This window comes from Elephas maximus, chromosome 12, assembly GCF_024166365.1.
Source record: "Elephas maximus indicus isolate mEleMax1 chromosome 12, mEleMax1 primary haplotype, whole genome shotgun sequence".
Classification (NCBI taxonomy): Eukaryota; Metazoa; Chordata; class Mammalia; order Proboscidea; family Elephantidae; genus Elephas; species Elephas maximus.
In genome coordinates, this window is record NC_064830.1 from 79,094,298 (window position 1) to 79,119,237 (window position 24,940).

Sequence of the window (24,940 nt, forward strand, 5' to 3'; positions counted from 1 at the left end):
ATTCTACCAGGTGATTAACCTGTGGCTGCAGGTTTCCTAGCTTCCACCTGGCATAGAAGTTGCTCAGCAGTCCTCCATGGCCTTCAAAATTCCAGCTCACCTGGAGCCTGGTGGTTTTTCATATTACCAAATGTTTACCATTTGGAAAGGGCCTGGGGGTCTAGAAGATTTCTGGGCAAAATTCTTAAACTATAAATTGGCCATAGGCCAAGGCCTGAATTTTGTGTTTGGGCGTATGAGGGAAAGGCGGGAGGCAGAAAGGAGGGGTGGGGCAGTAGGTTCTAGGTAAGGGGAAAAAAAAATCACACTTTGCCATCCAGTCAACCTGACTCATAGCAACCCTACAGGGCAGAGTAGAACTGCCCCGTATGGTTTCCGAGGCTATAATCTTTATGGGAAACCCAGGTGGCACAGTGGTTAAGAGCTCGGGTGCTAACCAAAGGTCGGCAGTTCAAATCCACCAGCTGCTCCTTGGAAACCCTACGGGGCAGTTCTACTCTGTACTACAGGGTTGCTATGAGTCAGAATCCATTAGACAGCAATGGGTAATCTTTACGGAAGCAGACTGCTGAATCTTTCTCCCTGCAAGAGGCTGGTGGGTTCGAACTGCTAACCTTTCTGTGACAATTAGTGACTCCCTTTAATGAGGGACTTGAAGGCAGGGCCCCAGGCTACACGCCTGCAGAGCTATGAACTGGCATCCTTTCCCACCTCTGTACGGAGCCAATTCTGTGCAAACAATAACCCCCAGATTTGCTGCCTGGGAAAAGACTCCCAGTATATCCAGATGCCAAGAACACTTGAGGCTTGTGCAAGGAATCACAAGCCAGTGCAAGCGCAGGCTGCCCCCCTCCCCCCAGCAAAATCTGACATCCACTCCAGAGGTTTCTACAAGTTCCTTTATTAATAAAGCAAAGTATAAAAGAACGAGGTCCCCAAATGACCCATATGATTAAAAGTGCAAGTTTAATCCAACCTGAACTAGAAAACGAAGCGCAGGCTTCAACTAATTGGGCCGTGGAATTTGATGTGATCAAAATGGTTTTTCCACGACTGTTGCAACTGAACCATATTTGATGAACTCTTTGGCCTTCGTTACTGGAACAAAACTTATGCTACAACTACAGCCAACAGATTGCATCATAATACACAGTTTGGGATCACAAGACACATTATAAAATTACCATACAATAGGAATGTTTTAAGTCAAGTGACTGCATCAAGGCACCTTTTTTTTTTTTTTAAAGCAAACGTGCTAAAATATTCCTGAATATCTGATACTTCAAAAACCAGATTAGATATAATTTAGCTGGACATTTTAGTTTATTCTGTCTACATGAATCACCCCCTCCCAACATATACTTGCTTTATCCCCACCAAGCTATGTGCTACGTACGTACAAAATACAAAATAAACAGTAGTGTCTCAGTAGCAGAGATGCAATTTTTTAAAAATTAACACACACCACGGTGATAACACTGAACTTGTCTCCCACTTAAAGAACACTAGAAACGCTGAGGTTAATTTTTCCCACCACTGGTGAGGGAGACAACCATCTTCCCCCACAGGGGTGGGAGTGAGAAGTAAAAATCTTCATCAAAGTCAAAGGCCGTTTGACAGAAACGACTTACTCCATGAGGATCAATGGCAAATGTTTGGAAGGATGATGGGTAACTCCCTCAGAGTGCTAGGATGTCCACAGTGGTGGGCACCACCAAGTCAGACAGGGATGGAAACAACCAGGTGAGAAGTCTGACCTTGGCAGTGGGAATGCTAACAAGCCTAAGAAGCTTGAGCCAAAGATCCAACACTATTTTTCTGGTGTTCATGGCCACCAGTGATCATTGCTAAGGCACAGGCTTAAGATCCCACCAAAAAAAAAAAAAAAAAAAACCCATAAATTTAATTCTAAAAATCAAAAACAAACTACTGAACAATACTTCCTGATTACTCATCTGCCAACTCCAACAGATCTAAGGAGTTTAGCCCCAAATCACCAGGAACGAAATGTCAAGAACTGGCCCACGTTAGTTTGATGGAGAATCTCTAGAACCCTGGGTCCTTCTGGGAATTAAGTGTTATCTGTGACTGTGTTAATTTTTGAGGGGTTTGTTTTTACAATAAAGCTTAGCTCTGAGAAATAAAGACTTGAAATATCACACCCCCAACTATACATAACAACACTTTAACCACAACAATAAATATAACCTTATACATGCTTTGGGGGGTTAGCTGTGTAAGGCAGGGTTCGCAAAATGGTAGCCCCGGGCTCAGTCAAATGTTTTGTTTGGTCCATGTGATGTTTTGGACATTTTTAAATTATCTGTATAATAAAGTTTCACTTAAAAAAAAAATTAGATTTCCAGCCAGCCCCCCTCCCCCCCCGTTTTTAATCAAAGATCTGACACTTTGGGGCTTGCAATCCTGCGTGGCAAAAATAGGTCTGGAGGTGAGTAATTTGGTCCCCTTAAGGTGAGTATAACCCCGCCGTCCCCCATTTACCTCCCTACCTTGCTTCTGCAGGCTGCTGAGTTTGCGACCCCTGGTTTGAAATCTTACCCACCTAAAAATGTATTTCCTAACCCAAACTTCTCTCACACCCTCCTATGGTTTTCGCCCCATCTCCTCTTTGCCCTTCTCTCCCCTCACTTCCAACTTAGGTCATCCTTCCTGAATTCTTCAGATTTCTCTGGTTCACTCTCATCTTCCCCTCTCTCAGCTTCAGTTTCATTTCGCAAAAAACCTCCTCCTCCCAGCCCACAAGCATTCCAGAATGGCTCCCAAGACTGGCCAGTGGGAGTTACCAAAGGGTGTCTGGGGCAAGATGGCTGACTCATCTTCCCCAAAGCATTTTCTTCAGGCGCTGGCTAGAAAACTCATCTTTTTTTTATTTGTTACATAAGCAATTTTGAGCCTTCCTGTCTGAGAATATTTGCCTATGTGAATCTCCAGTACCAAGCATACACCAAAAATGTGCACATGTTAAATGAAGGACGTGACAGAGCCCTAATAAAATACAGAATGGAGCTTAATTTAAGTGCCTTGGGCATCCGTCAGACCTGGCAAATGTGCCCTATTGTCTCATTTGTACACAGTACATGATTTGGATGACTAAACATTGATCAAAATTGATCTAAATCTCTACGTTTTGGTCACCATGTGCACAGAACAATTGCTCAGCATGGTATTTAAATAAAACATTCATCTCTTAAAAACTCACAAATACAATGCCCCATTAATTAAAAAAAATAATTAAAAACCTTGAGGATGGATGAGGCTTTGGGAAATTAACCTGAACAAAAGCTACAAGAACAGTATCTTACTAGATATATGTTTCAAAATATTATCAAGATAAAAAAAGAAATCCATCAACTTGGCTAAAAACATTTGGAAAACTCTGCTTTTAAAGCTTTATAATCCCTCTGAGAGCCTTGCTGTCCCCCAACTCCAGGAGACTTAATGACTACAGGAGAAACTGCAGCTGGGTATAGAAATTCTTTTTCATATATACATATACATATGATCTACTCTTGGCATTTGTTTTAAAAAGTAATTTAAAGAACACTGTGCAGTTGATAGCTTTGCAGGAAATTGATAGACTGAGCCATTTGCTAAATGCAGTACCTTAGGACATAACATAATGTCAAAAGCTAGGAATGATGTTTGTGGTATTCAAGGGAACCATCCCCACTACAACGTCAAACAGACAGCGCATTTGCTATGTCTCTTACAGTCCAAGGCTTCAAAGGATAGAAGAAATCTATGCAGCCCTGGTGAGAATTCCCTGTAAATCATTTATTCACAATGATTTCTTGCAGTCCCCAACTGGATCCCCTAAAGAAGTAAGGTTTAAGGGGCTCCCTCAAAATAGCTCAGAAATTAAACAATGGCCCCACCACACAGCTACTTCTGCCTTCCAAGTTTTACCTTTAAGAGTCTAAGGAAGTACATGTCTTTGTTTAAAAAAAAAAAAAACCCCAAAGTGTAACACTGGGGCTAGCCGCTTTTCCAGTCAGGCAAGGGGATGATAAAACGATACCCACTGCCCTCAAGTTAGTTCTGACTCATCGTGACTCCATGTGTTTACACAGTAGAACTGCTCCGTAGGGCTTTCTTGTCTGTAATCTTCATGGTAGCAGTTCACCAAGCTTTTCTTCCATGGTGCTGCTGGGTGGGCTTGAACTGCCAGTCTTTAGGTTGGCAGCCACCCAGGCTCTTAAGGGGATGACAGACCGCTCTAAACTGAAGCTGACTTTTAAGTTGACTGATGAAAATTGAGGGCCATTAGAAATTTGGAGGTACAGGAGAGATTTCAGAGTGGGCTCCTGCTGGCTGCAAAATATACCCAGAGTGATGATATTTGTGCCCAAAAAGAACAGAGTAGATGCTCTCAAGGCCTGTCTTCCCGATGGTATTTCTCCTCTGCTCTTCAAACATAGAGCCCAATATTCTAAACTATAAATGAAATGCTTTGCCAGGCTTGTGCAGAACCAACAGCTCTTCAAAGTTGGCCAAGTCCACTTCAGTCTACTTGGGCGATGCCAGAAGGAAAATTTCAACCACTAGCCATCATTGAACATTGACTGAAAGCACTAACTACGTGCTAGGCACTGCAACAGGCATTTTCACTTCATTATCTCTTTAAACCACAAAGTAATCCCCATGCAAAACAGGTTCCATTCCCAACCAGCAGCAAACCCTCCCTGGTGAGATACCCTAAAGGCAAAGATGTGAAATACATCTTTCTCCAAACTCAACATGTTTTAAGCCCTCACCAGTACCGCCTTATACATGTATTTTGTTGCCACTTTGCACTTGCCTGGCTCACAGTAGATGCTCAATAAACAGGGTTGACTGACTGGTACATAGTCCTAGATTGTGCCCTGGAGGGATGTAAGCAAGCCTGCTGGCTGCTTTTCAAGGCTGCCCATTTCTTAATCATGAACATGATTGGTCTCCCTTTCAGATGTAATGCTTGGCACTAGCAATCACCACAGAAAGAAGAAATGCATCAAAATAAAGTGGAATTTCCTCTGAAAGTCTCTCTAACCAACTCATGTGTGCCTCCCAACACGTGTGACTTAATTCTTCACAACCCTGTCAAACACCCATGATTGCACTGCTTGCAAAATACATTAAATAGTGAAAACTAAGTTCTCAGAACAGCAGCCCCTGCAAGAGAATTTCAATTCCATTTGTGAATTAAGACTTTTTTTTTTCCTTTTAAAGACAAGGGGGAACCAAGTATCTAGCAAGTAGCTACCTCGAAAACATTAGCTTCTTTTAAATTTGGGGGCAGGAGAGAGCTGTTTGTAGAACCTATATAAGGAACCTTCCCCTGCAGTTAGTTCTTGCTTCCTCTACCGGACTTCCCCTAAAAGCCGGGCCCTTCAACAGACTTATTCCACACGGCACAATATTTGGACCAATTCTTAGCTGCTGCAGTTGGGTGTCTTTTCATACCTTTCCCCGGATATTCACGTGGGCATGAACAAGGTGCTATAACTATACTAGACTGTGGAGCCAAGTGACATTTAAGCCACCAAAGCTTGTAGCATCCTTCAAATTTCCCAGCACCTTCTGCAGCTCATCTTCCTAGGTTTAAACTGGCTTAACCGCCCTCCCCCATCCCACACCGCAGGAGAGGCTTTAGGAGCATTTGGGCAGGTGGGGGCGCTGTCACGAATTACGGTTCATCTTCAGGGAATCCCTGGGTGCGCTGACTCCGGGGTGGGGGGCACCTGGCAAGGTAGCGGGGACCGCCGTAGGCCCGGAGAAGCTGCGGCAGCCTTCGCCACGTGGACAGCAACCGCGCCGCTGCGAGTTCCCGGGCGCGCTGGTCGAAAGCCGCCAGGAGGTCTACTGGGGCGGCTTCGCGCAGCACCTTAGGCAGGGGGCCCACTTCAGCGGCTGCCCCGCCAGGACCCAGGACGCAGTGGAAGAGTGTGCGGCGTTGCAGCAGGCAGTCCCTAAGAAACTGTACCACCTCCTCCAAGCGCTCGCCCAAGTGTACCTCATCCCAGACCTGCGCAGGGGCCCCCTCACGCAATAGCACCGCCAGCAGTGCCATCTTGAGCACGTATGAGGACAGGATGCGCCCCCACTGGGTGGCAGCCGTTGGGTCCAGCCCACGGGCACCCAGGTCTCGAAGGGCCTTTAGCAACTGCAGGCACTTGAGGTAGCAGGCACCTGGTGGGGCCCGTTCCTGCAGCCAGCTCAGCAGCTTCTGCTCCTGGCGTGCTGTGTTCACGCCCCACAGCGCCTCGGAGCGCAGGCCTCCCGGGAGCTCCGACAGGGGCCCTGCGGGCGAGGGCGACGGTGCCACTAAGAACACGCCGTCGCCCAGATGGACGGCAGGGATGAGACGCACTGCCATGGAAAGGCGGCAGCAGCCGTAGTCAGTGCGGCAGGGCAGGATGTGCAGGGTGGGTGGCTGCTCTAGGCCGCCCGGGGTCAGGCTGACCCGACAGCGACCCTCCAGGCTGTAGCGCACAGTGGCCAGAGAGCGTTGCAGGTGCGACTGAAACCAGCGCAGAACCAGTGTGGCAGAGAGGTGACGCCGCCCACGCACGTCCACGCAGAAGCCTTCGGCAAAGGGTTTGCAGTCCCGGAGCCAGTGGCCCGAGGGGGCCCCTGATGGCGCGGGCGGCGCCTTGAGGGCGCACAAGAAGCAGCCGCGGAAAGCCGGGGCCAGCGCGGACTCGGCGCCCAGGCTCCGCGGCTCCAGCGCCACGAGCGGCGGGAGGCGCAGCGGCACCAGCACATCGAAGCTGTCTGGCCGGCGGATTTTATGTTGCTCGTAGGCGCTGCCCACTTGGATGAAGTCTCCGCGGAAGGCCAAGGCCAGAGCACCGCCGGGGATGGGGCCTGGGGACGTCCGGGCACGGCCAGCCCGCACCAGTTCGCCTACGATCCGGCTCACGTGCGCCTTGCTGTGGCCCAGCACGTGCGGCGACAGGCGCACCTCGTGCTCATAGTAACTCTCCAGCAAGATGCCAAGGCCGGGCTCTCTGAAGGGCCTCGGGGACAAGGCGGGGTGGCCCCCCAAGCGGGGGGGCTGGGGCAGGAAGCGCTGGCGGACAGCGTGGCGGCAGCGCAGAAGGACATAGCCGAGGAGGAGCAGGACTGCCGCCTTGAGCAGCGGGAAGCCGCCGTCTGAGCTGTCTGGGGGCTCGGCCGGGACGCCCCCGTTTCCCCGCAGGACGTGGTAGAGGCACACGAGAGCGGTGCACAGGCCGGTCACCAGCGGCCAGAAGACGCGCAGATTCAGAGTGTAGTGCACCGACATGCTGGGCGCCCGGGGCAGCGGTGGCCGAGCAGCCCAGGGCGCGAGCCCCGGCGGTGCCCCCGGCCCAGCATGCGCGCAGCGCCCGGGCGCCCCCGCCGGCGCCGGCTCCTTCACTTCGGCGGCCGCCCCCGCCTCGCAGGGCCCGGGGAAGCCCCTCTCCAGCTCGGCCTCCGCTCCCAGCTCAAGTTTTCCTTCCAGCTGCGGCCCGCCCTGTACTCTCGGGCTCCGGGCCGCGCCCTGCGCCGCCTGCGCGCTGCGTCCCGCCCGGCGGCCCTCCCCGCCCGGCGCCCCGGCGCGCTGTCTTCGGCCAGTTTCTGGCTCTACCCGGCTCGCCGCCTACCCTGGGCGCCCCGCCTGGCGCCGCGGACCCTGGATTCTTCGCGGCTCCCCTCCGTGCTCGTTCCCGTTACTCGGGCCCCGGTTGCTTCCTCTTCCGAGGGGAGGCGAGGGCGCGCCAGCTGGCGGGGAGGAAATGCCGAAGTCTGCAGCGGAGTGTGGAGCCGGCGGGCGGGCGGGGTCGGCCCCCTCCCGGGCCTCCGCCTTAAAGCGACGCGGGCGGCGGGAGGGACTTCTAGAAGCGCTTGGCACTGGCGTCCCCCGGGCCAACCCCATTTTTCCTCCCCGAAGGCAGACCTGAGAAGGCCACGGTTCCGGGGCTAGGTGGCTTTGTCCGGGGAGCCTCGAGTTGTGCGACATGAAAGTATACTGGGAAGTTGGAAACGAGAAACTGTTCACATCCAGGCTACCCGCTTCCCCTCCCCCCGCCAGCAAGTTGTGGTGGCGTGGCAGGCTCGGGAAGGGAGTGGCCCCTGCCGTGTGCTGGTGTCCTTTATTCAAGCCAGTATTTACTGAGCACCTACAATGTGCTAGGCAGGGTGCTAGGTGCTGAGGAAATGGCGGTTAACAACATAGACAAGGTTTCCCCCCTTCGGTGGAGCTTAAGGCCTGGTTAAAAAAAAAAAAAAGGAAACCAAAAGAGAAAGGAGCGGATATGGGGAAGATGCCCTGAAAGAAACAAAGCTGTGTTGTGATGGAGACAGATTGAGAGGGTGACTGCTTCCCATTCAGTGGGGGAGGGGGGGTCTCCCCAGGGTGACATTCGTCTGAGACCCGAAAGAGGAGGAGCCAGCACTGGGAACGATTACCGTCCTTACCGGCACTGCTCTAATCACTTTATGCAAATTAACTTATTTACTCCTCACTTCGTGCTATGGCTAAACCAAACCAAACCCAATGTCGTCGAGTCAATTCGGACTCATAGCGACCCTATAGGACAGGGTAGAACTGCCCCACAGGGTTTCCAAGGAGCTTTCCAAGGAGCGCCTGGCGGATTCGAACTGCTGACCCTTTGGTTAGCAGCAGTAGCACTTAACCACTACACCACCACGGTTTCCATGCTACGGCTGCTAACCAAAAAGTCAGCAGTTCAAATCCACCAGGCACTCCTTGGAAACTCTATGGCACAGATCTACTCTGTGCTATAAGGTTGCTATGAGTCAGAATCGAGTTGACAGCAGTGGGTTTGGTTTTTTGTTTTTTTTGGTTAATCCCAATAAATGGATACTATTTTTCTCCCCATTTTTCGGATGAGGAAACCGGAAGGCAGGTTCAGCCACTTGCCTAAGGTCACACGGCCTTGGCAGAGCTGAGCTTTGAATCCAAGCATCTGTCTCTCTGGGAGAACCCAGTGGGCAAGACTCCCAGGAAGAGGGACCATGTGAATGTCTTTTCCTCGTCTGCAGGGAATTTCTCTGCATCCTTTGTCAGGGCCTGCGCTGGGACCTGAGTCCCAGGAAGCCTGTTTTGTTTCTTTCTTAACAGGGAGTGACACTCTCAGAAATTATCTGGATTGATTCTTGAAAAAAGGAAACAAACCTGTTGCCGTAGAGTCGATTCTGACTCATAGTGACCCTATAGGACAGAGTAGAACTGTCCCATAGGGTTTCCAAGGAGCGCCTGGTGGATTCAAACTGCTGACCTTTTGATTAGCAGCGGTAGCACTTAACCACTATAAAAAAACCAGGGTTTCCAGTTTGATTGATTGACAGGCCACTCAATTGTACCTTCCCTGCTCGCATCATCATTGAAGTAGAGCAAGGTCAAACCCAGCTGCCGTCTGGAAGCCAGGACTCAGGATAGCTCCTGGATTAAGCTCCAGAATTACTCCTGGGAAATCCTGGATTGAGCCTGATAGAGCTAAACAGATCTGCTTTCAGATCCCATCTCCACTGCTATTAGCTATGAGACCATAGTCTGTCCATCAGGATGCTTTGGATTACAGGTGAGAGAAGCACAGCTAAAACTGGCTTAAGCAAGATTGGAATTAATGTATCATGTTAACTGAGAAGTCCATGGGGAACCAGCTTCAGGTGCAGTTGAATCTAGGTGCTCATATACGATAAGGACCTGTTCTCTCTGCTCTTCAGCTCTTTCCTTTTGCTGTCTAGTAGCATCAGAAGTCTCCTAACTTCCGAGGGGATGAGAATCACCATCAGCACAAAGCTGATACCTCTTCCAACTTCTTCACCATTTCTGACACCAGCTGTCCCCCCTCCCCCCACGCCCCGCAACACACACATACATTGCACTCTCTGTATCTCTGCCAGGTTCAATAATTTGTTGCAGTGGCCACACAGAACTCATAGACTATATTCACAATTATGTAGTTAATTAGGGAAGTAACAGGATACAACTCAGGAGACAGGAGACAGGTCTTCAGTCAGGACAGCTTCCAGCCAAGAGAGCTCTCAGCTTCTCAGCCATGCCTGCTGGCGGGCCTTCTCTCAGCCTCTGCCCTGCTCAGGCAAGTGTTAAAGCTCTTTAGATCCCCTGACAAGTGCCCAGAGGCACCCCACTCCATAGCAAGCCTCCTGCTTAAAGGCACTCTCAGCTCTCTCCTGTTCCATGGCTCGGCAAGCCCACCGCGGCCACCTCTCACTGGTCTCCTGGCTCATACTGCTTGTGCTGCGGCTGCTTATGTTGCTGTGCCATGTGGTGCCACCTCAAACTGTCTTCAGCGTTACAGCTCTTGAGCCATACGTACAATAGCTCTTTTAGGAGGTTTTCAGCACAGGAACCCAGAGTCCGGAGAACACATCCACTCCAGGCTCTTCTTGATGGTAGTGAGGTCCCCTCAACCTCTGGGGAATTGGCCCTTATGTAAGCCTAACCAAAACCCAAACCTTTTGCCGTCGACTCAATTCCGACCCATTCTGACCCTAGAGGACAGAGTAGAACTGCTTCATATGGCTTCCAAGGAGCGACTGGTGGACTTGAACTGCCGACCTTTGGGTTAGCAGCCATATCACTTAACCACTGCGCCACCAGGGCTCACTTGTCAATTTCAAGGTATGGTCCTCCTACCAGGACCAGAACTAACCAATCCCCTAAGTAGGCCATGGTCACTTAATTTGCATAGTAGTTGACCAATTCCTGAAAGATCACCTAATCCTATTGGATGATTTTATGCACACTGTTTGCATAGTAGACTAACCAATCCCTTGCAAGATTTGTGGCCCAGCAAATCACCTCGGCAGAACTACAAAGCCAGGGCCAGAAAGGCTGTGTCTAAGAGAAACCCGCTGCACCTTGGCCCGGCTTAATGCTCTCTCGTACGACCTCTCGGTAGGACACCCTGCTGCTCTCCTCTCACATGATCCTCAGTGCAGATGGAAAGTAGGCTTTCCTTTCCTGAAAGCTGCAGCAAACGCCCTGGGGTAGCCTTGGGCCATGTGCTCAGAGAGATGAAGTAGGGGCTGGATGCACTGACCAACCTGTCCTGGGGTTGAGTACCCAACCCTGGAGCCAGGAGTTAGGGTCATCTGCACGCAAACCATGGGACTGTGTGTGTCGGGGAGGGGGGAAAATGGAGGGCCTCCCAAGGAAAGTCACAATGCTGTGGCTACAGAAAGGGGGGTGGCAGTGTTATAGCATGTGGACATAACAGGTGGCCACCACATTTGGATAAGCCTCTTAACTTCACTTTGCTTCAATTTCCCCATCTATAAAATGGGGCTAATAAAAACTGGGTGATTTATTTTTTCCTTGGCAGATATGATGGCATGCTATCTTCAGCCAGACAAATGAGGGCAATACCACAGATCAAGGGTCAGCAAACATTTTCTGTAAAGGGCTAGAGAATAAATAGGCCTTGCGGGCCATACAATCTCTGTCACAACTACTCAGCTCTGCCATTATAGCCCCAAAGCAGTCATAAAAACCAAAAATGAAACCGGTTGCTGGTTCTGACTCATAGCGACCCTACAGGACCGAGTTGAACTGCCCCGTAGCATTTCCAAGGCTGTGACCTTTATGAAAACAGACTGCCACATCTTTCTCCCGTGGAGCAGCTGGTGGGTTTGAACCACCAACCTTTCAGTTAGCAGCTGAGCACTTAACCACTGTGCCACCAGGGCTCCTAAAGCAGCTATAGACAATATATAAATAAATGAGTGGGCAGGGCTATGATTCAATTAAAATTTATTTATGGACACCGAAATTTGAATTTCTTACCATTTTCATGCCATGAAATACACTTTGGATTCTTTTTCAATTATTTAGATATGTACAAACCGTTCTATAATATATATATATAAACCATCCTTGGAAACTCTACGGGGCAGTTCTACTATGTCCTAGAGGGTTGCTATGAGTCAGAATCGACTCGACGGTTTTAAACCATTCTTAGCTTGCAGGTTGTACAAGAACAGGTGAGTTTTGCCTGCTGGCCATAGGTTCCCAGCCCCCAATCTAGAGCATGGAGGAGCAACAACATGGAAGGAGCTCAGGTCCTCAACACTGTCCAGCTCTCAGATCAGCCTGGACCCCTTACCCAGACTTCTTGTTAGCTGCCGTCAAGTCGGCCCCCAACTCATGGCGACCCCATGGACGATGTAATGGAATGCTGCTAGGTCCTGCGCCATCTCCATGATTGGTTAGGAATCATACTGTTGTGATCCGTAGGATTTTCATCGGCTGATTTTCAGGAGATCGCCAGGCCTTTCTTGCTAGTCTGTCTTAGTCTGGAAGTTCTGCTGAAACCTGTTCGGCATCATAGCAACATACAAGCCTCCACTGATGGACAGGTGGTAGCCGTGCATGAGGTGCACTAACTTCTATTTTGTTGAAGCCAAAATAATAATAATAAAAAACAGGGCACTGGGAAGATTAAACGAGATAATGCTCCTTAGCACAATACCTGGCATGTAAGCTGCTGTCATTATCTGCCCTTAGTGAATCCTACTAATCTTTCTCACCCTCTCTACCACCATAGCCCAGGCTGCCTCATCTACCACCTGCCCATTTATAACCACCTCTGCTTCCACCCCTGCCTCATAGAGTCCCTTCTTCACCTGGAAGCCACAATGATCTTTCTAAAACCTAAATCAGATCATGCTGCTTCTCTGTTCGAAAGCCTCCACCAGCTTCCCATTTACTCAGAGTAAAGTCCACGGCCCGCCAGGCCCTCCTGGCCTCCACCTCTCCTCCTCACTCAGCGGTGACCTCACTGCTGCTTGAACACCCATGCACATGCCCTCTTTTGCACTTGCTGTTTTTGGTGCCTGCTGACCTTTCCCCAGGCCTCCGCTCAAATGTCACCTTATCAGAAAGTCCTTCCTAAACCCCGCCTCCATAAAACAGCAGCCACGTCACTCTGTTCCCACACCCCACTTTGTTTTTCTTTTTGGCCTCCAGACAAATTATGTATTTGTATCCTTTTCCTTTAGAATGTAAGCTCCATGAAAACAGATTTGGGTCTGTTTTCTTGTTTGCCATAGCAACCAAAAAAAAAAAAAACCCAAACCCACTGCCATCAAGTTGATTCCTACTTATGGTGACCCCATGTGTTACAGAGTAGAACTGCTCCCTAGGATTTCTTGGCTGTAATCTTTATGGAAGCAGATTGCCAGGCCTTTGTTCCGAGGTGCTGGTGGGTAGGACTGCCAAACTTCAGGTCAGTTGTTGTATTGTTGTTGATTGCCATTGAGTCTGTTTGACTCATGGTGGCCTCATGTGTGCAGAGTAGAACTTCTCCATAGAGTTTTCAGGACCATGACCTTTCAGAAGCAGATCACCAGGCCTGTCTTCCGAGGTGCCTCTGGGTAGGTTCAAACAGCCAACCTTTCAGCCAGTAGCCAAGTGGTTAACCATTTGCACCACCCAGGGAGTCCTTTTTAGGTTAGTAATCAGGTGCAAACTGTTTACACCACCCAGGGACCTTTCGCCATAGTCGTGCGGGGTAAATACTTGCTAAGTAAATGATGTACTACTGTTACTCTTTTTCCTGCCTAAGCTTGGTTTCCATAGCTCATTTCCTCCAAAGAATTCAAGATAAAAACCTCAGAACTTGGCATGTGGAAAATCTACTGCTAGGTGTGTCCGAATAAATAAAAATTCATTTATTCATTAATTTACTGTCCACATCTATGGGTGGATTCAGAAAACCGCCAGTTTCTTAGCCTTTAGGTAACTATTAAAAACCTCCTTTCGTGTTTCAAATTTGACAAAGTCCACTCCTGTTGTTTTCATATCACTCAGCAAATATATCCACACACACTTTGCAGTGTTCCTGCTATGCCCGAGGCGTGCCCCGTGGAAGAAGAATGGAAACACCAATGAGAGGAAAAGAGAAAGAGGAGGTGACTCATTTTGCACAGGAGGATGATGGAAGACTCACGAGGCGGTGACATATGGTCAGACTTTGAAGGACAGGAAATGATAGATGTTTGATACGGATGGCGTGTGTCCTGGCTGCTGCTCTTCCCACACAGTAGCTCCCAGGAAGCTCAGAACAAGCCCAGTGAGGCAGGTTGTGTTATTAATGCCATTTCACATGTAGGGAAAGTTAAACAGAGAGATTAAGTAATTTATTCAGAGCCACACAGCTAGCAAGTCTGACTACAGAGCTGAGCCCTTAACCCCTGTGCGTCACTGCCTTCAGCACTGTAAAGGGTTTGATAGGAAAGAAACAGACCATCCTGGGAAGGCAGGTTAATGTATTTTTGTATTAATCTCCCTAACCAAGTGACGAGGTTCTTAAAGGCAGGGACTTTGCCATATTCATCTTGGTATCTTCAGCACGTAGAGGTTTGTTGAATTAATGGGATCCTGATAAACAGAAATTGTGGAAATGGAAACAAAATGTGCAAATGTGCAGAGGTGAACAAGCACGTGACAGTAGGGGAACAGGAAATGGGTCCTGTTGTGCAGAGGTCTAGAGTTCGTGAACTGACTGAACGGACTCTGTGGCTCAGTTTGCTCGTATCCGTCTTAGTTTCCTAGTGCTGCTGTAACAAATAATACCATTTAATGGGTGGCTTTAAAGAACAGAAAGTCATTTCCTTACAGCTCTGGAGGCTAGAAATCTGAACTCAGGGTGTCAGCTCTAGAGGAAGGTCCTTCTTTGTCTCTTTCAGCTTCTAGTAGTTGCCAGCAATCTTTGGCATTCCCCAGCTTGTAGATATTCATCTGCCTCTTTCTTCACATGGCTTCTACCCCTGTATGTCTTTCTCTATTCTGCTCTTTTCATAAGATACCAATCAGAAGTGATTAGGTGTAGGACCCACCCTACTCTGAATTGACTTCATTAACATAAAAAAGTAAAAACCCTATTTAGAAACAGAGTCATATTATCGGGATTGAGACTTCAACGTAACTTGTAGGGGGACACAGTTCAATCCATAACATCATCCATTTCAGCCTTCTTGCAGCAAGGCTTCCTCTGTGGCCCAGATGTGCAAATCCAAATGCATCTGGGGTGGCCCATAAACTGGGTCTGGAACAGAAGGCTTCCTAGAGGAGGTGTCTGCTGAGCCTAATAAAGGGGATGGAGAAGAACACTCTGTGCAGAAGCCCCTCCCCGCATGAGACCCTGGAGAAATGAAAAAGCGTGGTTTAGATTTCAGTAGGTCTGAAGTTTGGGGATGAGGGAAGAAATGTTGAGAGATGAGACTGGACAGTTGATCATGAGCCAGGTCATGATGGACCTCGTGTACCATGCTGTTTGGTTAGGTTAGGATGCTGTTGGTTGCAAGTCACAGAAGACCCAGACTCAGCTTATTTAAACAATAAGGACATTTTACAACTTTACATACTAAGAAGTCTGGAGGTGGAGTGGCTCCATTCTTGGTTAATTCAATGGCTCAGTCATGCCATCAGGTCCTCCCATCCTTCTGTTCTCCCATCCACAAACTAGCTCCCCTCCTGGTTGTTATAAGATGGCTGCCACAGTTCCAGGCATCACATCCAGACACAAAAACATCTATCAGAAGATGTGTCTTGTGTCTTGATTTTAGAGCAAGGAACACTTTTTCAGAAATCTCCCATCATAACTTTCCCCAAGTCTCATGGCCTAGAAATGCATCATGTCCAAGCTCAAAACAATCAGTCAAGAAAAATGGAGTTACCCTGATTGGCATATGTTAATGAGAATTTGGAGTCCCTGGGTGGTGCGAATGGTTAAGCACTTGACTACTAGCTGGAAGGTTGGCATCCAGAGGTACCACAGAAGACAGGGTTGGTGATCTACTTCTGAAAGGTCCATCCTCGAAAACACTATGGACCACGGGTCTCACCCCTTCTGGGGCAAGGCAGAATGGAGAAAACTAAAAATACAAGGGAAAGATTAGTCCAAAGGACTAATGGACCACAGCTACCACAGACCTCCACCAGACTGAGTCCAGCATAACTAGATGGTGCCCGGCTACCACACTGGCTGCTCTGACAGGGATCACAGTAGAGGGTCCTGGACAGAGCTGGAGAAAAATGTAGAACAAAATTCTAACTCACAAAAGAAGATCAGACTTACTGGCCTGACAGACTAGAGAAACCTGGAGAGTATGGCCCCTGGACACCGTTTTAGCTCAGTAATGAAGTCACTCCTGGGGTTTACCCTTCAGCCAAAGATTAGACAGGCCCATAAAACAAGAGGAGACTAAAGGGGCACGGACTAGAAGGTAGGAGGGGACAGGAAAGCTAGTAACAGGGAACCCAAAGTCGAGAAGGGAGAGTTTTGACATGTCATGGGGTTGTTAACCAATGTCATAAAACAATATGTGTACTAACTGTTTAATGAGAAGCTAGTTTGTTCTGTAAACCTTGATCTAAAGGACAATTAAAAAAAAAAAAAGCCTACGGAACAGTTCTACTCAGCACACATAGGGTTGTGCCATGAGTCAGAATGGACTCGACTGCAACTAACAACAACAATGAGATTTACTTCTGAGCTTGGGGTGCAGTCTCCTTTGCTTAAGAGTTGATACCTGAATACATTTGGAGTACTCTTGATAGGGGAGAAGCGGACCGATGGGTAGATTATTAATTAGGATATAAATTCCGCTGCTGTTACAGAAACCTAAAATTACGGTGGCTGAAACAAAATAGCAGCTTATTTCTCGCTCATAAAACAGGCACAGTATCAGGAACCCAGGCTCCTTCCTTCTTGTTGCTCCACCATCCCTAAATGCTGACCTGCTCTCCATTGTACAAGATACAGCACCTCCCCTGCATTTTAGCCCATGGGAAGAGCAAAAGGGGACAGGAAGAGCATGCCCCTTTCCTTTGAAGAGCATGACCTGGAATTCCACATTCTACTTCTACACATATCATTGGCCAGAACTTAGTCACATGGTCACATGTGGAAGCAAAGAAGGCTGGGAAATGTAGTCATTATCCTAGCTATCATGTGTCCTCCTAAAATTAGGGGTTTTGTCACTATGAAAGGGGATAAATATTACAGGGCAACCATCAATCTTTGCCACATTAGGCAACCAACGGTATCTGCTCCGTGGGGCACTGTTAGGTCAGTCCTACCCTAATTGTGATAAATTAATTATTTGCTTGATTACTAATTAAAGGTTTATATTTCCACTATATTGTAAGTTTTTTTGAGAGCAAGGACCATGTCCGTCACGGAGATGCTCAATCACTAATCGTTGAATGAGTGACTAAATGAAAGAATGATTGAATCTTATCTCAGAAGTTCAGCGAAGTTGCCCTGTATTACAAAAGAGAGTCCCTGGGTGGTGCAGATGGTTAAGCACTCAGCTACTGAATGAAAGGTTGGCAGTTCTAATCCACCCAGAGGCACCTCGGGAGAAAAGTAGGCCTAGTGGTCTACTTCTGAAAAATCAGCCACTGAAAACCCTATGGAGCACAGTTCTACTCTGAAACACATGGGGTCATTATGAGTCAGGGACGACTTGATGGCAACTGGTATTAATAAAGAGCCTTCCCCTAGAAAATGCTCTTCCCTGATCTCCATTTTAGAGGTCACTGTTTCAATAAGCATAATGAGTAATGAAACCATCATCAGTCAAAGGAAAGTTTTGGTCTGGCAGAGATGAAGGGCCAGGAGAGAACTAATGAGTCTGTAATGCAATTTAGTGCTAATAAAATGGCGCAATATTAAATTCCAGGCCGTGAGATTTACACTATAAACCCAACAGAATTAGAGAGTAAAAACCCAATCCCCCACCTGCTCCTAGTCTTCTAGTTTGAGTCATTTTATGGACACTGACTTCCCACTGATGTTGTCTGGTGATGTCATGGTGAAAATTTTGACAGTCATGAAATTTCTGGCTAGAGGGCCAGTGGGACCAAAGAGACTCAGAGTCTCTCAGTTGTTGTTAGGTGTCGTCAGATCAGTTCCGACTTGTACCGACCCTAATGTACAACAGAACGAAATGCTACCTGGTCCTTCGCCATCCTGATCATCGTTGCTATGTTTGAGTCCACTGCTGCAGCCATCTCGTTAAGAGTCTTCCTCTTTTTCGCTAACCTTCTACTTTACCAAGCATGATGTCCTCCAGGGAAGCTGTACCTCCTGTGAGTGTATGGGTCGTAAAATCACCAAGCCCAGGAAGCCACTGTCTGTGAAGCTAACGTGTCTGGTATCCCTGTCTCCTGCCAACAGCCGGGTAATGAGAGCTAACAGGTCTTGAGCGTTTACTATGCAGCCGGCGAAGTTCTAATTGGCACTTGACATGATTTTACTCATTCAGCCCTCACAACCTAGGACAATCCCAAGAGGGAGGGTTTATCTTTATTCCCATTTTGCAGAAGGGAAAACTGAGGCATACTCAGTGTTCTGAATGGATCTGTGTCCTCCAAAATATGTGTTGTAAATCCTAACTCTCATGCCTGTGGATGTAATCCCATTTGGGAGTAGGGTTTTCTTTGTTATGTTAATGAGGCCATATCCGTGTTGCTGGGTACCTTTGAATCTGTTCCAACTCAGAGTGACCCCATGTGACAGAGTAAAACTGCCCCATAGGGTTTTCTAAGCTGTAAGCTTTACAGGAACCTATCGTCAGGTCTTTATCCTGCAGAGTTGCTGGGTGGGTTCAAGCTGCCAACCTTTGGGTTAACAGCTGAGTGTTTAACCGTTCCACACCAGAGCTCCTTCACATCAGCATAGGCTGTGTCTTAAACCAATCACATTTGAGATATAAGAAAGGGCAGATTAGGTACAGAATCAAGCAAGCACAGATGGGGGAAGATAGACACCACACTACATGAAGAATGCCACTGAAAAAAGACAAGGACCTTCCCTCAGAGCTAACAGAGAGAGAACGCTTACCCCTAGAGCCAGTGCCAGGATTCGAACTTGCAGCCTCCTAACTGTGAGAAAATAAATTTCCATTTGTTAAAGCCACCCACTTGTAGTATTTCTATCATAGCTGCACTAGGAAACTAAGATAGGCAGAGTACATACTTTGCTCGAAGTCATATAGCCAGAAAGTGGCAGAGTCAGGATTCTAAATGGTTCGAAATAATTCGGTCTGGTTCAAACCCCTGCTGAGAATTTGCAAATACTGCTGGTTACGGATGAATTTTGAGAACTACAGTGGTTCTCAAAATTTATTATACCTAAGAGAATCTTAAAAAAAAAAAAAATTTTTTTTTTTTTTTGAGAGAATCACCTGGGGATCTGTTACAATGTAGATTCTGATTCAGTGTATTCGGGGTGGAAATGCAAATTATCAGCAGTGGCTCAAAGCCCTGGCTAATACCTTTAACCAACCCCACGCATTGCCTCAAGTCCAAAAAAACAAAAACCAAACCCATCGCCGTTGAGTCTAGGACAGAGAAGAACTGCACCGCAGACTTTCCGAGGCATTCCTGGTAGATTCAACCTGCCAACCTTTTGGTTAGCAGCCATAGATCTTAACTACTACGCCACCAGGGTTTCCACTATGCCACCAGGGTTTCCACTGTGCCACCAGGGTTTGAGTGGTTTCCAAACGGCTTGTCTAGTCTCTGATGCTGTTTTCCAGAGTCTGGGGCAAAAAGAACAAAATAAGACATATGAAATTAATTTTTCATAAAGCTCAATTTACAGTGGAGTCTCGTCTTATAGGGCAGGAATGTTGCAAATTCAGCCCATAGAAAAAGAAAATTCTCTTTAGTTCAAATTACCCTTGACAAACCATCACAGAGGTTTGGATTACACAGCTGTGTGCATTTGTCTACACTCACTGAATGGTCCACTTAGGATTTATGCATTTTGTCATATCTAAATTTTATCTCAAAAAATCATAGGGAGATACTGGATTCTAGTGAGTGATATGCATGCTGACGTGTTTAGGAGTAAAGTGTGCTGATTTCAGCAATTGTCTTTGAAATGGATCAAAACATAAGATGGCTTGATGGATGGAAAGGAGATGGTATCTTAGCTCCCTAGTGTTGCTGTAACACAAGTACCAAAAGTGGGTGGTTTTAAAGAACAGAAATTTATTTTCTCACAGTTTTGGAGGCTAAAGTCCAAATCAGGGTCTCAGCTGTGTCCATTCTTTCCTCATTGGCAGCCCCAGGTGTTCCTTGGTTTGTAGACAATTCTCGCATGGCGACTCTGGCTGCTGTTTTTACAACTCAGAAGTGATTAAGTTTAGGCCACACCCTACGCTGATATGGCCTCATGAACGTAACAGAACCTGTTTCCAAACAGATTACAGCCACAGGTATGTTGTTGTTTGCCATCAAGTCGATTCTGACTCAAAGTGACCCCATATGACAGAGTAGAGCTGCCCTATATAGTCTCCTAGGCTGTAATATTTGTGGCAACTGGTAGGTTCCAACTTCGGTCATTTCAATTAGCAGCCAACCGCTTAACCAATGCACCATCCGGGTTAGGATTTCAACACATATTTTGGAGTGGGGCGGGGGAGGGGGGGACACAATTCAATCAGTAACAGATAGAAAGATGGACAGATACATGATAAAGCAGGTTTAGTAACATGTTAATGGTTGAGTATAGGGTGTTCACTGTAAAATTATTTCAACTTCACTGTATGTTTGAAGTTTTTAAAAAATATGTTAGGAAAAAAAATATACCCCTGAAAATCTCATATAAAGTCGCCACGCTGGAAACTGTTACTCAGGCTGTCATTGGCCAGCCCAGCCAGGTTTCTTGTCTCCAGGGTTGTAACAAAAGAGCCACTGGTTGAACACCTGATGAAGGAGTTGGTTTGAGTTTTGGGGTCAAGCTGTGTGAATAATACGTATGTTTAAGCACACAGCACAGCAAGATGTGAGACATGGAAACAGAACCATCAGCTTGTCAAGTGGAGTGGTGAGCAAGATTGTCCAGACTATTTAAAGTGTTCTCGCCCCATCCCAAAGTATTTTTGATTATGTAGCTGAATTCCAGTAACTTAGGTTTACACACGATGTAGTTCCGGTATATCGTTGTTAGTTGCTGTCCAGTCGGCTCCTACTTATGGTGACCTTATGTATAACAGAACAAAACATTGCCTAGTCCTGTGCCATCTTCATGATCTTTGATGTATTTGAGCCTACTATTGAGGCGACTGTGTCAATCCATCTCATTGAGGGTTTCCCTCATTTTCGCTGGCTCTCTACTCTACCAAACATGATACTTTTCTAGTGATTGCTCTTTCCTGATGACGTGTCCAAAGTAAGTGAGTCAAAGTCTCACCATCTTCTTTTCTAAGGAACATTCCAGTTGTATTTCTCCGAAGGCAAATTTGTTCGCTCTTCTGGCAGCCCACTGTATACATTCGATATTCTTAACATTACAATTCAAATACATCTATTCAGTTTTGACATAGATATTTTAAAAATATCTCCTTTAAGGCAATGGAATGTGTGGCTGATTGCCTCCATGAACAACTGCTTTCTTTGCCATGAGACCAGAAGAACTGGATGGTGCCCTGCTACCATTCCTGAACATTTTGATCAAAGATTCTGTAGTAGAATCTTGATCAAATGGGGGAAAATACAGAACAGAATTTCAAATTCTCATGGACTCCAGGCTTTCTGGAGCCATGGAGGCTAGATGAACTCCTGAAACAACTGCCCTGAGATCATCTTTAAACCTTAAACCAAAAATATGCCCTGAAGTCTTTTTAAAACCAAACAATAGTTTAGCTTAATTAGTAAAACAAAAACAAAGTCTGCCTTCATCTTTATGCTCTTTTAAGATCTATCTGTCTGGGGTGAAATTAACAACAGCAACTCAAAAGGTCAGATAAGACCTTAGGGGACAGTGAGTTTATGTTAATGGGGGAAGAACAACTTAGAAAAGGAGGGTGAGAATAGTTGCCCACCTCAAAGAATGTAATTTATGTCACTGAATTGTACACGTAGAAACTGTTAAACTGGCGTATGTTTTGCTCTGTACATTCTCAACAACAACGAAATGAATAAAAAAAAAAAAAAAAACAACTCTAAGTGAACATCCTTCCCCTTTATGGGATGTTAAAATAGCCATTTCCTTCTAGGAGAAGTTGATTCCAATGATAGTAATGGCGGGTTGGTTTCTCTCCTAAAGTCCTCACCTGGCAAAATGAAAAGTTGGCAATCCGAGGTCAACTCCCCAAATAACTTACCTCTCCCACTTGAATGTGGGTAGGGCTTCTGTCTGCTTTGTCCCAGTCGTTTCCCCAGTGCCTGGCACAAGGAGTCACTCAAAAACTAAACAGCTGTTGAATTGCCTGTACTGGCCTGCAAAATCTAAGAGGTGGGGGAAAAGGTTGCTGTTGAAACCCGCTACTTGGTACTACAGCCAGAAGTCACGACTGAATGTGTGGAATGCTAACAGATGTGCCCAGGGTATGTGACCTGTCTCCACTCTGACATCCATGTGACATTCCAACCAGCGAGAACAGAATCACAGCCTGCCCAAGGTTCCCTTCAGTATAAATCACACTCCATAGATGTCACTGGGATATTTTTCTCCAAGGAGGATTGTGCCTCAAAGAGTCAAGAGGACCCTGTGAGATCTGACACTCAAACAAGGATCCCTTGGAATTTGCCTCTCTCTAATGGGGGAGGGAGAGAAGAGACCCCTCAGGCAAGCAGGTTTGGCCATGGGTGGAAACTCAGCCACCATTGGGGAGGAGGATTTCCTTGTACTGTGGGTGGGCACAGTGGGAAATTCTACAATTTATTCACCAACACCTGATTTTTTCCACCCCAAGCTGTTGCCAAAGCGCCCGGTTGCATCCACAGCCCACAATTCACCCCACCCTAATGACTGTCCATGTTTTCTGAGCCCCTACTGTGTGTCAACAGTCCATGGGTGGTGCAAACAATTAACACGCTTGGCTGCTAACCAAAAGACTGGAGGTTTGAGTTTACCCAGAGGTGCCTTGGAAGAAAGGCCTGGCAATCTACTTTGGAAAAATCAGACATTGAAAACCCTATAAAGCACAGTTCTACTTTGACACACATGAGACAACCATGTGTTAGAGTCAACTCAACAGCAACTGGTTTTTTATTTTCCTTCAACATGGTCCAGAGAAGCAACAATTTTCCGTAGGGCTCAACCAGAGAAACACAGTGATGTGTTCTGGCCCGGGGGGGGGGGTTGGTGTATGGACTTACGGGAGCCCTGGTGGCACAGTGGTTAAACGCTGGGCTTCTAAATGAAAGGTCAGCAGTTCAAACCCACTAGCCGCTCCATGGGAGAAAGATGTGTCGGCCTGCTTCCATTACAGATTACAGCCTTGGAAACCCTATGGAGGCAGTTCTATTCTGTTCTATAGAGTCGCTATGAGTCAGAATTGTCTAGACAGCAATGGTTTTGGCTTTGTTTTTGGTTTCATAGGCTTACTTGGAAACAGTCCAATGCTGTACTTTCTGGAGAATTTAGAGGATTATTTCAAGGGTAACTTTGGCGACCCATGGTCTTGGCCATCCTTGCTGACTTGGAACTGACCTGCCACCACATTCCCACACTCACAGGGAAGGGAGAATTCACAGGTCACTTACTTTCTCTGAAACCTTCAGCTACTCTCATCCTTTGGTATGTTTTCCTCAGTTTCCCTTTGGAACACTCTGAAGGTTATAACACCCTTTAACGATACATTGTGAACCTACCCCCAATGTAGTTATGATTTCCATGGTCTCAAAAGCTAACATTGCCAGTGGTCTCAGACACCTCCCTCCTGGACCTGCTACCAGCTTTGTTACACCGTCTCCCTGGCGCGGACTGTGCTGGAGGGCTGGTGTGAGCAAGGTGGCTCTCTGCCAACAGCTGCGCCGCCAGGGTCTCTCCTGCCTCATCCGGCACCTTGTTCATTAGTGGAGCTCTGTCAGCCTGGCAAAGCGCCATGTCCCCTTTTCTCTCCTTTGTTGAAGGTGCACTGTAAGTCGGGGAGTGCGTGTGGCCTTCTTTTCATAGCCCTCTCAAAGGTCAGGCTTTCTTCTGTGGCTGCAAATGGCTCACAACACACTGAGTGCATAAAAGGAGTAGATTTTCAGCTCTGCCCTCCTGCAAGGCTGTGCTGAGCACAGAACTTACCTCCCTTTTCTTCAGCAAAGCCACCTGGGGTTCGGTCTGATGTGTCATTTCTGGTCCTGCGTGAAAGACGGCCCTACCACCCCACCCATGGGAGGCCTTCAGCAAGGCCCACCTCAGAATTCAGCTCTGATGCCCTGGCAGCCCCAGCCTCAGTATGAACTGGATGTTCGATATGCATGAGCGAAAACACAAAACCCAAACCAGCCATGGCTTGGTGTCACCGCAGAGAGGACAGAGAAGCCAGGCATCTGGGCATGTTCAGAGCTACTTTAGCAGAACCGTCCTCGTCCCACTGTGTGGTTTTGTTCACGTGGTGGGTGCCTGTGTGTGGTGTAGGTCATTCAGGCAATATTCATTGATTCGACAAATATTTATTGACTATCTTCTATGGGCCAGACTCTGTTCTAGGCGCTTGGTGTAATTTAGTGAGCAAAATAAAGATCTCAGCCCTCATTGAGCTAATGTTTGAAGCCTGGGTGGCACAATGGTTAACCACTTAGCTACTAACTGCAAGGTTGGTGGTTTGAATCCACCCAGAGGCATCTTGAAAGAAAGCTCTGGCAATCTACTTGCGAAAGGTTACGGCTATTGAACGCCCTCTGGAGCGGTACTACTCTGACACATATGAGTTGCAATCGACTTAACAGCAACAGGTTTACTGGTTATATTGTAGGTGGGGGAACCATATACTTTATCATCCAAACTCAGATACTCATGAGAGTGAAAGGGGTTGCTATCGATAATGAAGTCAGGACAACAGACACAGAATAGAACTGTCCTGGGAAAGCCATTGGAGAGGTGTGCAGTGGTCTAAGGGCTGGCCTCACAGTGGACACAGGCCAATAGTAAGGTTGCTTCTACAGTGGAAAGAGTTAAGCAGCTCTGGG

The 24,940-nt window shown here is 47.3% G+C and overlaps 2 protein-coding genes across 2 annotated transcripts in view; both read right to left on the minus strand.

Annotated features, from left to right (window-relative positions):
• Positions 1-1,001: 1,001 nt before the first annotated feature.
• ITPRIPL2 (ITPRIP like 2) lies at positions 1,002-7,340 on the minus strand. Its single transcript, XM_049903876.1, has one exon. The coding sequence runs from the start codon at positions 7,286-7,288 to the stop codon at positions 5,687-5,689; it is 1,602 nt and encodes a 533-aa protein (XP_049759833.1). The 5' UTR covers positions 7,289-7,340; the 3' UTR covers positions 1,002-5,686.
• A 12,159-nt stretch (positions 7,341-19,499) lies between these two features.
• Positions 19,500-24,940, minus strand: part of COQ7 (coenzyme Q7, hydroxylase) — a 32,314-nt gene continuing 26,873 nt past the window's right edge. Inside the window, exon 6 of the mRNA XM_049903741.1 lies at positions 19,500-19,566. Coding sequence (XP_049759698.1) covers positions 19,540-19,566 — 27 coding nt within the window. The 3' untranslated portion in view covers positions 19,500-19,539. The remainder of the gene's footprint in view (positions 19,567-24,940) is intronic.